Source organism: Macaca fascicularis, chromosome 1 (genome assembly GCF_037993035.2).
Source record: "Macaca fascicularis isolate 582-1 chromosome 1, T2T-MFA8v1.1".
NCBI classification, from domain to species: domain Eukaryota; kingdom Metazoa; phylum Chordata; class Mammalia; order Primates; family Cercopithecidae; genus Macaca; species Macaca fascicularis.
In genome coordinates this window covers 139,931,128-139,946,747 of record NC_088375.1, presented here as the reverse complement: position 1 = coordinate 139,946,747, position 15,620 = coordinate 139,931,128, and the positions used below count along the sequence as shown (strand labels likewise).

Below are 15,620 nucleotides of genomic sequence, written 5' to 3'. Positions count from 1 at the left end.
CTTCCTAATTCTTTGCTATCGTGTGATCCAGGTTTTATTATTCTTATATTTTGTTTTACTGTAAGCAAGTGAATAGGCCAAATCCTTCTTGTCTCCTTGCAGTCATATTTTTATGGTACTTAGCTACATTTTTGTGATACTTAAATATGTCTCCATGTCTACCTGTTATCTGATTCTGCATTTCTTAAAGGCAGAAACTGTTTTAGTTATCTTTTTGGTTCACATTTGTAGTAGTTGTTGAAATGCATTGAATTGATCAGATTTAATTTTTTTTTAATCTTGAATACATACTAGCACATATATTGTGCTAGATAGTAGGAATAAAAAAATAAGTAAGACACAGTTCCTGCTGAAGAGGAATTACAATGTGGTAAAACAGGTAGATAGTCAAACAATTATAATGCAGCATGATAAAGTTTAGTAATAGAAGTTTCAATAAAGTATTTAGTGCCAGGAAGAACTGGAGGTGATATCTGAGCTGCTTTGGGGAGGTAAGTAGACATCCATTAGATTATGTCATGCTTGCTAAACATAAGAACAATCTCACTAAATGGAAACAGTTCAGGAAACATTTATTTTAGTATGGCAGAGTATAGTGTATATAGGAGAATGAGGGAAGCGCCTGTGATGAACTTGGAAATGTATGCTTGAAGCTTTTCTCTTGGGATGGTCAGTGGGTGATAAGGTCACCTACAAAGTTATTAATACATAGTACAGCAGCTGGAAGCAAGATGTACAAGCAGGGAAAGACAGAGCTTGTTCGGTGGGGAGCTGAACTTGAGACATCTGCACAGTATTAAGGTAAAGATGTGTAGTACTTATATCTTGGGTTCATAAGAGTTATAGGTCCAGGGGTATAGATTTGAGATGAGAAGAGAACTAAGGAAGGAATTTGAGGGAATATTAATATTAAAAGAGAAGGCAAGAAAAAGAGGTCCAAGAATTATTGTGGAATCTTAAGAGATTATCAAGAAGAGTTCCAACAGAAGAGTGTTAGATAACAGGAAAAGTGAGAACTGCAATTAGGAGTTTTTAGGTAAGCAAAATGTAGGAGAGCTGAGGGATAAGCTACAGTGGTGAGAGGAAAAGCTCATGAGTGGTAAAAGTATAGAGGCTACTGTGTACTTTTTCAGAAAAAAAACAAGGGGAAAAAATTACCCAGTAGAGCAATTTCTTTCAGTCATTGAGGTTAATTATAAAAATTGTACGTTTGTATCTAAGTGAATTTATTATTATATCCCAGAACTTTCTGTATCTTTCTCTCCCGATAATAATAGGGCCCAGCAAGCATGATGGCCTACTTGGTTGTTTCTGGGCTATTCCTAACTCGACTTAGAAGACCCATTGGTAGGATGACAATAACTGAGCAAAAGTATGAAGGAGAATATAGATATGTTAATTCTCGGCTCATCACAAACAGGTAAAGACAAATGCATTAAAGACTTGCTAAAAATTCATTTCCATGGATATTGATGTCATTTAAATTGACTCCAAAATGTCTAGTAACACTGTTACTCTAATAATGTGCATATTGTATTGAAAACATACATTATGAAAGAGACTAGTTTTATAAAGTAGTGATCATGAATATTTTGAACTCTCTTATTAACTATGTAGTATTCTTGATTCACATGTTCATACCTTCTGTTGATGAATTTTCTGTTAATTTTACTTTAGACATAATCAGTTTACAATTAAAATTTCAACTCACAATACCTGTTCCAAGAAAATTTTGTCTCAGTTTTTCCACAAATATTTTTATTTTGACTTTTCATAATGCTTAATGATTCACTGTCACTGCATGTGCCTCTACCTATTTTCTACAGTTTTTTAAATGTAAGATAGGAAGAGAAAGTGTGGACTTCGGAGCTAGCCATACTAGTTTCAAAATCTACTTCTTCCGCTTATCAATTGCATGTATTTGATTTTAGTGAATTATTCATAGTTTCACTTTTGTTTATAATAGGTAGATAATATAGGGTCGCAATGAGGATTAAATTTGGTAATATATATAAAGGTTCCAGCTCAGTTTTCTATATGGAGCAAATGCTTAATAAATGTTCTCATATATTGATCTGTCAATGTTAAGTCATTTTGAGAGTTTTAATATGTATTTAATATTCTACTCTGTAGGCATTTACAAATGACAGTTCCCTCTTCCTTTATTTCCTTGGATTGCTAAAATAGTACAAGTTTTAAATAGGGTTTTTTGCTCTAGGGAGGCAGTGGAATAGAGTTAAGAGGTGATTTGCCAAGTAAATGAAAGATACCTTTTACTGAAAGAAACAGAAAGCATGACTCATGGCTCCAGTAATAAGAACACTCACTGCTTCACATGAGAACGCTTAAGACAGGGCAGTTCCAGGCTGGCATTATCAGGGCTCTGGCTCTCTGGTGTCTCCTGGCTCTGCCCTGCTTTGTATGCTGCCCCATTCCTCGGGCTAATTCTTCTTGTGACCACAAGATGGCGATAGCAGTTACAGATTTCACTAGCTTCTCTCCCCTGCAGAAAGCTCCAGAAACAAAAAGGGGCCATCTCTCCTGGTGTATCTTTATGAGAGCAAAGAAACCTTTCCCAAGAGTCCCACAGCTGACTTTCCCTCATATCTGATTGGCTGGAATTATCACTTGACCATGCCTAAAGCAATCACAGCAAAGTGATTGGCTTAGACCAGTGGGACCCTATAAATGGGGTTGAGGCATTCCTAAAGCATTAGGGTACATGGAAAATAATAGATAACTTTAAGAAAGTTGGGATTATTTTAGGAAGAAGGACAATGAAGAGAATAGATGTTGGATGGGCAGCCATCAATATTCCAGGATGTTTTATCCTTTCAGATTTTTCATTAAGGCTAAAATGACTCAGTTCAGGAGGAGAATCCTCACCTCATCTTCTTCCATAGGCTTAGGTGTAGAGAGGAGGTAGAAGGAAGTTTTTTAAAAAAGTAATTAGAGGTATAGAACTGTAGGCTTCTTATACTCTGAGGCTCTGTGTCATTTTGTCAGGGAAACCATGAAACACATGACAAATGTGTCATATTTTATGGGAAATTAATTTTACTTGAAGAGGTTGAGGTAGGTGGTACCTTGTTTTTATGAAAAACACAGGTCCATTTCAAAATAGAAATATAAAACATAAATTGTTTAGGGGAAAAAAGAGACTTTAAAGAAATATTTCAACCTTGCCTTCTAGACTTCTCTATGAATATTTACCTCTGCCATAAGAGGTACTTTGCTGGGAAAGCTTACATCTTGCCTGTGTAGTAGAAAGACTATAAATGTTAGGGTCAGATAGAAGTTACAATTTCAACTCCCTGACCTGCTGGCTCTGCGACCTTTACAAATTTACTTAACTACACTGAACTTTTCTTCATCTATAAAATACCCTTTTTTTCTAGTCATGATCCCTGTGGCCCTTGTGGACCCATGCACAGTTGCTCAGGAAAAGTGGAATTGTTGTGAGGATATGATGGGGTTTTTCCAGGGTTTCCTCCTGGGAGCTGGCACTTTGAAGCCGGTGGGACTTAGCCTGCTTTTCTGTCTTTAAAAGGCTGTATGTCAAGGCATCACTATCCATCTTTTTCATCTCCTTGTTTGGGCCTATACTATAACTTGAAGTCTGCAATGTCGGTCCCAGCCCTGCCTTTCTGTACATCACAGCAACTTCTTTCTCTAATTTCAAATTTCCGAGAATTAGTGCAGTATGTCTTTTGCAGCCAGGATACCTATGGCATAGGTTGCAGTCCAGCATATGATTCAGTCAAGGGTGTATTCCTGTGCTCCGATCAGCTGAGCTAGGAACAGAATCTCAAGTATAGACTGTGGTTTGAGATGCACCAGATAAGCTCTTAGTCACAAAATGTCCATTTAAATACAAACATTCAGCCATCATATACTGTATTTCAATTATTTTTCAAGTATAGGTAACATTAAAATTAATTGCTAAATTATTTTCTTTAACAGTGAAGAAATTGCCTTTTACAATGGGAATAAAAGAGAAAAACAGACAGTCCACTCAGTCTTCCGAAAACTGGTAAGGAAACACACTTGAAGTTCATGTGTTTATGGAAATGGTTTTTTTGTGTGTGTTTTTTTGCCTATGACTGATACACCCCCCCCCGCACACACACACGTATGTATACGTATCTTAAAGATATTTTGAAAAATAGCTATAAAGGATTTTATGCTGCATTTTTAATAAAAAATGCAAGACTAAAAACTATCATATCAGTATATTCAAGTGCCCATTTATAAAATTGCATAGATTTATTAAAATAATATTAAGTGTATTTTTACAGAGGTTGCTTAGGAGCCTTATTTAGTGATAAATTTAGTGATTCCCACGGAAAGAATTTGTTCCTGTAGCACTCATGAAAATACAATGAAGATTATTATGTAAAGCAGGGGTCAGCAAACTTTTTCCGTAAAGGGCAAGATAGTATGTGTATATTTTAGGCTTTTCATACCACACAGTCTGTTGCAACTATTCAGCTCCGCTACTCAAGAGTAGCTATATATAATACATAAATGAGTGAGTGTGGCTATGTTCTAATAAAACTTTACTTACAAAAACAAGTAGCAGGCTAGATTTGGACTACGGGTTGGAGTTTGCTGGCTTTTTGTTTTAAAGAATTAAAGCATTATTTCTTGTGAAAGCTGTACTTCATTTTTTGATTGCCACTTGGAAAATTTGAATTCAAGTACTTTTATTCCATTATTTATTCAAAAGATATTGAATGCCATCTAGTTGCCTGTGCTTACTCCAGGTGCTAAGGATGATGGTGGTGGACATGATGGATAAAATCTTGCCTTTCAGGAGCTTACATTTTAGTGGAAGTCTGAAGTTTGTGAAATTAAGTGTATATTTTAGATGAGTTAAAGAGGTTAAATAAATTGTCATTTTAAATTATTTCAGAAATTGAATTTTTGCCTCATCAGTATTTAACATGGCAGAACTTTTAGAGTGCTCACTGGTAGAATACAGTTAAGGTAATTTTTCAGGGGCCTGCAGTTCACCAGCTTGCTCTCCACGTGGCTTGCTTATTCTCATCCTTTAGATTTTCAGCCCAAATGTTAACACCTTATTGAAGATTTGTCTTCTCTGATCAGCCTATTTGAAATAACCTCCAAAAGTTCCTTCCTGTTTTAATCATCATCTTTCCTTAAAAAAAAAAAAAAAAAAATATATATATATATATATATAAACCCTCTGCATCTGTGGATTCCAAATCCATGGATTCAACCACGCGTAGATTGAAAATATTCAGAAAAAGAAATTGTGTCTGTACTTATATACACATATTTTTTCTTGTCATTATTCTCTGAACAATACAGGCATTAGTATAACAGCTGTTTACATTGTATTAAGTAATTTAGAGATGACTTAAAGTGTTTGGGATGAGCCAGGCATGGTGGCCCACTCCTGTAGTCCCAGCACTTTGGGAAGCTGAGGCGGGCAGATCACTCGAGGTCAGGTGTTCGAGACAAGCCTGACCAACATGACAAAACCCCATCTCTACTAAAAATACAAAAATTAGCCAGGTGTTGTGGCAGGCGCCTGTAATCCCAGCTACTCGGGAGGCTGAGGCAGGAGAATCACTTGAACCCAGGGGGCGAAGGGTGCAGTGAGCCGAGATGGCACCACTGCACTCCAGCCTTGATGACAGAGTGAAACTCTGTCTCAAAAAATAAATAAGTAAAGTGTACGGGATGTCATGCTCAGGTATATGCAAATACTATGCCATTTTTCCTTAGGGACTTGAGCATCCATGGATTTTGGCATCCAGAAAGGTTCTGGAACCAATCCCCTTTGGATACCGAGGGATGACTATATTACAGTCTCTAATTATCTTGTTTACTAGCTACCCTCTTTCATTAGAATGTAAACTCCATGAATTCAGGGACATTCTATGTTCTATTCATTGTATCTCCAGCTTGAGCACAGTGTCTGACACGTGGTAGCCATTGAATAAATGTTCCAGACATTGTCTAGTTGCAGAAGATACCAAGTTGTTAACAAGCTACCCTGTACTTAGGAAGCCACATTTTAGTGGAGGAGACAGTAAATAAACAACTAGATGTTCTGTATACTTTCAGGTAGTAATGAATTCTGTGGCCAAAAATGAAGCAGGATAAAGGTATAGATATGAAGGGGGCTATTGCCCAGCTACTTTAGCTGGAATGGCCAAGGTCTTTCTTGAGGAGGTGACATTTAGTCAGAAATCCACATGAAGATGAAGGAGTCACAAAATGTAAATATCTTAGACGAATGTATTCCTGGCAGTGGGAAGAGCAAGAAAAAAGCCTTAAAAAGGTACATGTTTGAGAAACCATTATTTCTAGAGCTTGGTGAGGAGGAGCAAAGTAGAAGCGTATGACCTTAAAAATAGAACTCAGTGCCAGATCATGCAGGACCTTGAATAATCTGGTAGATGGACAGTTTGAGAATGCAACAACTCCAGAATAAAAAGCAGTTTTAGACTTGTAGTTTTGAGGCAATGCATGCTTATGTTAAAGCTAAAACTGAGGCTATGTGGCACTGATTTACATTAACACTCAGTTCAGACTGGGTGTAATACAATTCTTAGATAAAGCACAGACCATGTGTCTCCACTGAAAGCAAAGCATTGAGTGCCAATCTGGACAGCTAGTGTTTCACTCAAACTAGTTAATATCTCTCTGTTCTTTTTGCTTTCGTGGTTGTTCTCTTTTGGGATATATGTATCCAAAAGCATGGTGACTAGAATAGCATTGTTCTTTTTCATGCAAGAGAAACAGCGTTGTTAAAATTGTTTATGTAATTTCCATGCTGTTTGCATAAAAAAGGTTTCATGAAGTGTTTGTTTGGCACCCACTCTGTGATGAGCATTGTGCTCGGTGGTGTGATGTACAATATAAACAGAAATCATGGGCATTCAGTAAATATTTGTTGAATAAATGAACAATGCAGTTTGTTTTATCCTCATAGTGATTCAAGTTTTTATACATAGAAAAAAATATGTTTTTTTGTTTTTGTTTTCTGCCAGGTGGAGCACCTACATAATTTCATTTTGTTTCGTTTTTCAATGGGTTTCATTGATAACATTATTGCCAAATGTAAGTATATTTTGAAAGAGATGAGATTTGTGGAAAAGGTGAAATACTGTTACTGTTTTAAATCTTAACCTGTTTGGTTTCAGACCTTGCCACTGTGGTTGGTTACTTAGTTGTCAGTCGCCCTTTCTTAGATTTGTCTCATCCTCGACATCTCAAGAGTACACATTCGGAACTTCTGGAGGTAAAGTGATGATAACACAATGAAACTGTAACAGTAAAAATAAAGCCAAATTTTTAGTCTAGAACTATAAGTAAAAACTAATACTTATTTCTATTTAAGGATTACTACCAAAGTGGAAGAATGCTTTTGCGAATGTCTCAAGCTCTGGGTCGAATTGTTTTGGCTGGGCGTGAAATGACTAGATTGGCTGGGTAAGATTAGTAATAATGAGCAGTTGCAGAAAATAATTTTTAAAAATATGCTATCCTGAATGATTGTACTAGCTGAAGTTAAGGTAAGGGAGCAACATTTCCTACCCCAAGAAGGTGGTTTTTGATAGAAAATTAAGGAAAATTTTTCTGATGGTGAACTTTTCATGTTTCTTTAAGACAACTGGTTTGCACATTACAGTAGATTAGAGGCTGTCAAGTTGTTTGCTCCATGGACACTGGTATTTGCTAAGTTGGGAAATATTGAATCATGGCAGTCTTAATTCACAGAAAACTAAGTTAATGAATAGAATTTTCTCATTTAAATTTTCTTGTCCTCTACCATACCATTTTTTCATAGATCTTTGATACCGGCAACCTAGCAAAAACTGATGAATAGAAATGAAGTTGACTTTAATGGGAAAAAAATATGAGAAGTTAACTTGTATCTGTAGGTGTGCTTGTGAATGTAGTCATATTGTCTGGTAGTGAAATTATCTTTAGACCATAGAATGTAAAATATTAATATTTCAGTATTTCAATCTCCAATATAAAGGGCATGGTATGGTATAAAAAACACCATAAATTTTAGGTCACCTGAAGAAGTTTGATGACTTAATAGCTTTCCTAGGCCTGTGATCCATCTTCATATTTCTCTTTTTCCTCCTTCTTAGCTCCTGTGGCAGTTAAGGTCTTCATGGCAATATAGAAGTTGTTAACTACTATGAGTAGAGTCTCTTTCATGAGAATACTAACATTCTTCCTACTTGTTAACTTTTCTTATGGCTTGACAGTTCATGGTATGTAAGGTTCTTTTCTGTTTCTTAAGGATGTTTCCTTTCACTCTCTCTCTCTCTTTCTCTTTCTCTTCCTCTGTAGGTGTGTATGTCTTTCTCTTCCCTCCCTCCCTCCCTCTCCCTGCCTTCCTTTCTTTCTCTTTTCTCCACTTTGTTGAGGTATGATTGACATATAAGAAACTGTTCCTATTTAATGTATACAATTTGATGAACATGGGGATAAGTTATACACCTGTGAAACCATCAAGATCATAAGCATTCATCACCTCCCAAAGTTTGCTTTAGGAGGTTTCTGCTTGTTATTCAGAGAAAAATCCTGTTTTCTTCTTCGATGCAGAATACTTTCTCTTTGGCAATCATGGTCATTTTTGTTATCTCCAACCTCTCGTTGTTAGTTTTGATTTTTCTCTACTGCCACAGTTATTTCTATCTAATAATAAGAACTCTTCATCTTTCCCCTCTTGAGAGTAAGAAAGAGGGAATCTTTCAGATTCTTCCATTTGCAGGAAGGCAGCATGCATTCAGCATACATTTAATGAATGCCTTCCTTGGATAGAAAGACCAACTTTATACATGGCTTTATAGGCCGCTTCAACAAGATCTCAGAGTCCATACTTCTTGGGTCTAAGGAATATACTAGTGTAGTGGTCCTGTTGTAGTATACAAGAGAAACCTCCTGAAAATTCTCAGCAAATAACTGTCTTGACTTGGCTATTAATGAAGTATCTGTTGAGTTGGGGATCCTATGGAAACCTCTTTCTTCATCCCTATATTCCTGCTTTCCTACTGAAACATAATAAAGCATGCATGCTATCATTAATACTTTATGTTGATGAGACTGTTAGGTTACTTCATTTATACTAGATTATAATTTTAGGAACTTATGTTGGTGTAAAATAAAAGATGTGACAGTAGTCTGGAGTTTTGATTATGGTTTCCTTTTCTAAAATTTTAGGTTTACTGCTCGGATTACAGAATTAATGCAAGTACTGAAGGATTTAAATCATGGCAAATATGAGCGCACAATGGTCTCACAACAGGAAAAGGGTAAATATGAGTGTCACAGTTTAAGGTCACAATTTTAAGTGTTTGCTGACGTAATATGATGCTTTAATACCTATTTTCCATTTAAGGTATTGAAGGAGTACAAGTCATTCCCTTGATACCTGGTGCTGGAGAAATCATTATTGCAGATAACATTATAAAGTACGTACAGAAAAAGGTTCTTTAGCACCATAAATGTTTGTTAAACTTCATAGTAGTCTTTCTTTTTCAGCTTACAATTGCTTAGTGTTTAAAATTATTTCTGCTTTTTTGAAAAACAGCTTTGAGGTATCATTGACATAAAAATTGCGTATATTAATATTTAAAGTATACAACTTGATGCTTTGATATCTGTATACGTTGTGAAATGATTACATTTAGGCTAATTAATTTACCTGTCACCTCTACATAGTTACCATTTTTGTGTGTGTTTGGTGAGAATTTAATTTAGATGTGTCTTAGCAAATTTCAGGTATACAATGTAGTATTTTCTACTATTGTCCCTGTACAGTGTATCTACAGGATTTATTCATCTGGCATCACTGAATTGTTGTGCCGTTTGACCGATATTAACCCCATTTCCTCTCTCCCTACCCCCCGGCAACCACCATCCTACTCTCTACTTCTATGAGTTTGGCTATTTTAAATTCCACATACAAGTAAGATCATATAGTGTTTCTCTTTTTGTGTCTTGCTTATTTTGCTTAACGTAATGTCCTCCAGATCCATCTATGTTGAAAATGGCCCGGTTTCCTTCTTTTTTAAAGGTGGAGTAATATTCTATTGTATGTATTTTGTGTGTGTGTGAATATATACACACTATATACACTATATTTTCTGTATCCTCTCATCAGCTGAAGGACATTTAGGTAGTTTTCATATACGGACTATCGTGAGTAATGCTGGAGTGGACATGGGAGGAAGATTCTTTTTGAGATACTGATTTTATTTCCTTTGCAAATGTACCCAGAAGTGGGATTGCTAGGTCATACAGTAGTCCTACTTTTAATTTTTTGAGGAACATCCATACTGTTTTCCATAATAACTGTACTATTTGTAGTCCCACCAACAACATACAAGGTTTCCTTTCTGCATATCTTTGCCAACACTTACCATTTGTCTGTTTGATAATAGTCATCCTAACAGGTGAGAGGTGACATCTCATTGTGGTTTTGATTTGCATTTTCCTGATGACTAGAGATGTTGAGCACCTTTTCGTATGCCTGTTGGCCATCTGAATTTTTTCTTTTTAAGAAGTGTTTAAGCCCTTTGCCCATTTTTTAATCAGATTATTTGTATTTTTGGTATTGAGTTGTATTAGTTCCTTATATACTTTACAGTAGTTCTCTTTTTTTGAATTTCCTCTATAGGTTTGATCATGTTCCTTTAGCAACGCCAAATGGAGATATTTTGATCCGTGACCTTAATTTTGAAGTAAGTTTATTTATTTATTTATTTTTTGAGACGGAGAAGCTTAAATCATCTTTAAAATGTGAACTGAAAAAAGGTTACCTGAATATTTAAATTAACTTTAAGGCTCGACTTAGTCTCTGAATCCACAGAATTGCTTTAAAAAGTAAGTCTTTGAAACACTTAGAAATCTATTTTTCTTAATTGACAGGACTTCAAAATTTCAAATACTACTACCAAAAAACTTTTTGTAAATGAAGTTTATGTCAAGAAAGCCATAGAAAATATAGTAAATTGGAGTCTCCAGTGTAAAATGAATATTTAAACACAAATATAATTTTAGTCTCTTTACATTAAAAAGAAACTTATGATGTGGTTGGTATTATTGTGACTGTACAGGATGATTTGTACCTATAAAAACAAAATACAGACTGTTTTATTACTGATGAAAACAGGGGAAGAGTCGCACAGTAGTGCTACAAATAGACACTCACCTAAAACAAGTAAAATCCCATGCCAAGTAAATACTGATGTTGATTCAATCTACTGTGCTAATGAAATGGGATATGGCAGACCAAATTAAAAAGAAAAGACAAAAGTTGAATGTTTTTGTATGATTGTGTAAGACTGGCAGATTTAAGGGTTACTATTTAGGTTTTCTCTATGTTGTGGCTTTATGAATGGTTCAGATCCAGAAATCTTCATAATTAGTAACAAATTCCTATCACATAGGCTATCTTCCCCATTCTAGACACCATTTCTCTAGAACAACACTTTCCCGTAGAACTTTCTGCGATGATGGAAATGCTCTATACTTTCACTATCCAGTAAAATAGCCATGTGTAGATACTGAGCATGTGAAATGTTACTAGTACAGCTGCAAAACTCAATTTAAATTTTAATTTAATTAATATGATTTAAAATTAAATAGCCACATGTGAGTAGTGGCTATGGTATTGGACAGCACAGCTCTGGAATTCCTCTCCACATGCTTATGTGCATGGCCATCTGTAGTTTGTGTTTTATGTGGGGATTTTTTTTCCTACTGCTGTCTTTGAAGGAATATTGTCTGATAGTTTATAAAATAAAGAGTATGATTATTGGACTTGTTTTTAATTTGTTACAGTCTTAAGGAAGTGTTCAGTTTTCTGCTCTTAGTAATTTGTATTAAGCACATGTCTACTTTCTTTTCAATGAATTATAAAAATGAAAATTGTTAGTTATGCAAAGTACTTTGAACTTATTCAACAATGAGTAGTCTATTATTATCATATTTATTCCAAAGCCAGGAAATACATGGTGAAGTACAGAAAATGTAAATGTAGTTGATAAATATCGACTGGCTCCACATATCGCAGAAGTGTTTTCTTACGTAGCTCCGGGTACTTCAGTCACTTGAATGTTCCTTTGGCAAAGTAGGTAACCAGGCTTCATTTCCAGTAGCCCCTTTATTGCCACTGTCCAAGGATAAAAAGGACGTGAGACTTCGTTGAAGGATGCCTCTTGGCCCTTTCTCCTACTTACCCTCACTTCTGTCTATGCAGAAATAAAATATACCAACAATATAGGGACACACATGACTGAAGCACAATGAGAAAGGGCGTTGGGATACACAGAATAGATGGATCATGATTATGGTCCATAATAACCTTTTGTCATGATGTTACCACACTAAAGCTGTCACTTTCTTTTTTAGTTCAAAGTCTTTTCTTTTAAAACCCTTATGTTTGGCTTTAATAGACTTCTGTCATTTCTATAATTTCATTTTTATAGTCTTAAAAATGTCCTTAATTTTTTCTGTTTTTTGGATTTCATTTGGAAAGTCTCAAGTCCTCACTTATGTCCTTACTTGTTGGAGTGTTTTACTTCATAACCATGCTCCATACTTCCTGGTGTCTATCCTGTGATTCTTATTTTCTCCTCCCTTGGCAACTGTTTCTCTGACTCCTGTCTTTTTGGTTCACTGTTACGAATTCTTACCTCTTTCTGACTTAAAGTATTCTAAAGTAGACTTGGGTTTCTCACATTCATTATGTCTTTTTATTGTTTTTCTTAGCATAGCCTTTCTATAGTCAACAAATATTCTTCAGTTCTTTGCAACCTCTAATTATTTTCTACTCATCTGGCTTACTTGAAAATAAAGATTACTTTCCCTCTTGGAAAGAGGCATAATAAAACTGAGACTTGGCCTCTCAAATAAATGTTTCCTACTTTATGATTCATTTGCCTTTTGGGTTACATTTGTAACCAAATAATAAACACTTCTTTGGAATAAGAGATTTTATACCATTTTCCATTAGAAATTCCCCAATACAGCCATATTTATCTGTCTAGATATTATTCTGGGAGGTATGTAGACTGGAGAGAACCTAAGAGGTAACAGCTTGCAGGTTACCATGTGGGGATTAAAATAGTACTTTGTCTGAGATGGGCGGATTGCTTGAACTCAGGAGTTTGAGACCAGCCTGGGCAATGTGGCAAAACCCCGTCTCTGAAAAATACAAAAAAAAATAGCCAGGTGTGGTGGTGCACACCTTTGGTCCTGGTTACGCAGGCGACTGAGGTGGGAGGATCGCTTGTGCCAGGGAGGCAGAGGTTGCACAGTGAGCAGAGATTGCACCACTGTACTCCAGTCGGAGCTACAGACTGAGACCCTGTCTCCAAAAAACAAGCGCTTTGTAACTTATTAAGATTTTTACCTTTTCAGTAAGGCGTACTTAACAGTGTTTAAAGAAACTAATCAGTCTTCATAAACACCATATTTTTATATAATTTTTCTTTTACTTAAATTTATGTGTAGAATTTTTGATTTGTTATGATAAATTTATAGAAGGTAGGATTTATCAAGGAGTATTATTTGGGGGTATATTTTTATTGGTAAAAATATGGTGTTTCAAAGCATTGGTTGATCCAGTAAAGCATTCTGAGAGTCTCAATAATATAATGCTGTCAAGAACGTAATTTTCAGTAAATGTTACTGTTGGCTTTTAGTCTTAATTTAACCCCACAAAAAATATGTACTTAATAAACTTGTAATACAGACAAATTATCCCTGGCTTATCATGGCTGACATCATAATTGGAAGTTTTGTTCAACACCACCAAAAGCCATGGAATAAAGAAAAGTGAATGCTGAGTAGGCTAGCCAGGCTTGATTTTGAGCATAAAAGAATAACTCAGGATTTCAGTAAGTCTGGTTATTATTTATATACATCATTACAAATCTGCTTTTGGGGTTTCCTGGCATATTGCAACAAATAATGTGGAAGGGTATTATTGGAGGCGGGAATATTGATACCATTGTAAACCACAAAGAGCAGTTGGGAGGGGAGAATGTATATATGGCCAACATTACTGAAATAAAGCGTAGTAGCAGGGAACCATTTAATTACAGCTCACTGAACTTTAGAACCTTCTAAGGGCGTCGCTGTAACAGTAGAGTATGATTATTTTATATGGTAACCTTGCTTTATGAGGAACATTCAGTATATTCAATTTTATATGATAAGGAAATTATGTTATTTAAAAAGAAGTCTATCAAAATGATTCTTTAATTATCAGAAAAAATGTTTATTCATTTGGAAAAGTCACTTAGAACAACTCTAACAATGATGTGTGTAAATTGTTATTTTCTTTTAGATCAACTGTGTGTCAGGCTGCTTCATTCTTTTTTAAGAAGTTTTTAAAATGTAAAAATAAACATAAAATTTGGCTTTTTATCCATTTCTAAGTGTGTGATTCAGTGGTAGTAAGTTCATTTACAGTGTTATGTAGCCACCACCACTATCCATTTCCAGAACTTTTCCATCATCCCAAATAGAAACTCTGTACTCATTAAACAATAACTCTCCTTCCTTCCTCTCCTGAACCCCTGGTAACCTCTCATTCTTTCTGTCTCTATGAATTTGACTGCTCTAGGGATCACATAATAAGTGAAGTCATACAGCATTTGTCCTTTCGTGGCTGGTTTATTTCATTTAGCATAATGTTCTCAAAGTTCATCTATATTGTAGCATGTGTCAGAGTTTCATTCATTTTAAAGGTTGAATGCCATTTCATTGTGTGTGTGTGTGGCGGGGGGCGGGGGCACATTTTGTGTATCCATCCATCCCCTTGGGTTGCTTCCTTGCTTCCACCTTTCGGCTGTTGTGAACAATGCTGATGGCTCTGTGTTTTGTCACAGTAAAAGCCAATGTCCTTTCAATGCCTGCCACTACCCTACTCCTACCTGATACCTCTCCGATCTCATTTCCTACTAGTATTCTTTCCTGTTCGTTCCTCAGTAAAATCAGTCTTGTTTCTGCTTTGTTTTTTCTTTTTTTTTTTTTGAATAGGATAGCTACGTTCCTGCTTCAGTGCCTTTGTACCAGCATTTTTTTTGTTTTGTCTTGTTTTGAGATGGAGCCTTGCTCTGTCACCCAGGCTGGAGCACAGTGGCGTGATCTTGGCTCACTGCAACCTCTGCCTCCCAGGTTCAAGCAGTTCTCATGCCTCAGCCTCCTTAGTAGCTGGGATTACAGGCACATGCCACTGCATCCGGCTAATTTTTGTATTTTTAGTAGAGACAGGGTTTTACCATGTTGGCCAGGCTGTACCAGCTTTTTATGGGTAAAGGTGGGTACTAGAACAGTCTTCTTTTAGTTAAATCCTAATTCACCCCTTCTTTCAAAGTTTCACTCAGTTGTCATTTTCAATAAAGTCTACTCTGACCACCTTAAAAATGCAACTTCCCTCACCCGCTTCCAAGTTCCCTTTATCTGTTTTTTCCTCCAAACTACTTATTTTTTCATACACTATTTAACTTGTATATTATGTGTATTCTTTATTGTATGTCTCTTGCCACTAGAATGTAAACCAGTAAAGGTAGAGGTTTTTGGTTTTTTGTTTTTGTTTTTTGTCTCTTTTG

The 15,620-nt window shown here is 35.7% G+C and overlaps 1 protein-coding gene across 4 annotated transcripts in view; it reads left to right on the top strand.

The window, feature by feature from the left end:
* The window catches only part of ABCD3 (ATP binding cassette subfamily D member 3), a 101,363-nt gene that overhangs the window by 68,109 nt on the left and 17,634 nt on the right, over window positions 1-15,620 (top strand). For all 4 annotated transcript variants that reach the window (XM_065518560.2, XM_005542668.5, XM_015432616.4 and 1 more), the window contains 8 exons: window positions 1,278-1,420; window positions 3,964-4,033; window positions 7,026-7,095; window positions 7,179-7,276; window positions 7,376-7,467; window positions 9,217-9,308; window positions 9,395-9,467; window positions 10,676-10,739. In XM_065518560.2, the coding sequence (XP_065374632.1) occupies window positions 1,278-1,420; window positions 3,964-4,033; window positions 7,026-7,095; window positions 7,179-7,276; window positions 7,376-7,467; window positions 9,217-9,308; window positions 9,395-9,467; window positions 10,676-10,739 (702 nt within the window). The remainder of the gene's footprint in view (window positions 1-1,277; window positions 1,421-3,963; window positions 4,034-7,025; window positions 7,096-7,178; window positions 7,277-7,375; window positions 7,468-9,216; window positions 9,309-9,394; window positions 9,468-10,675; window positions 10,740-15,620) is intronic.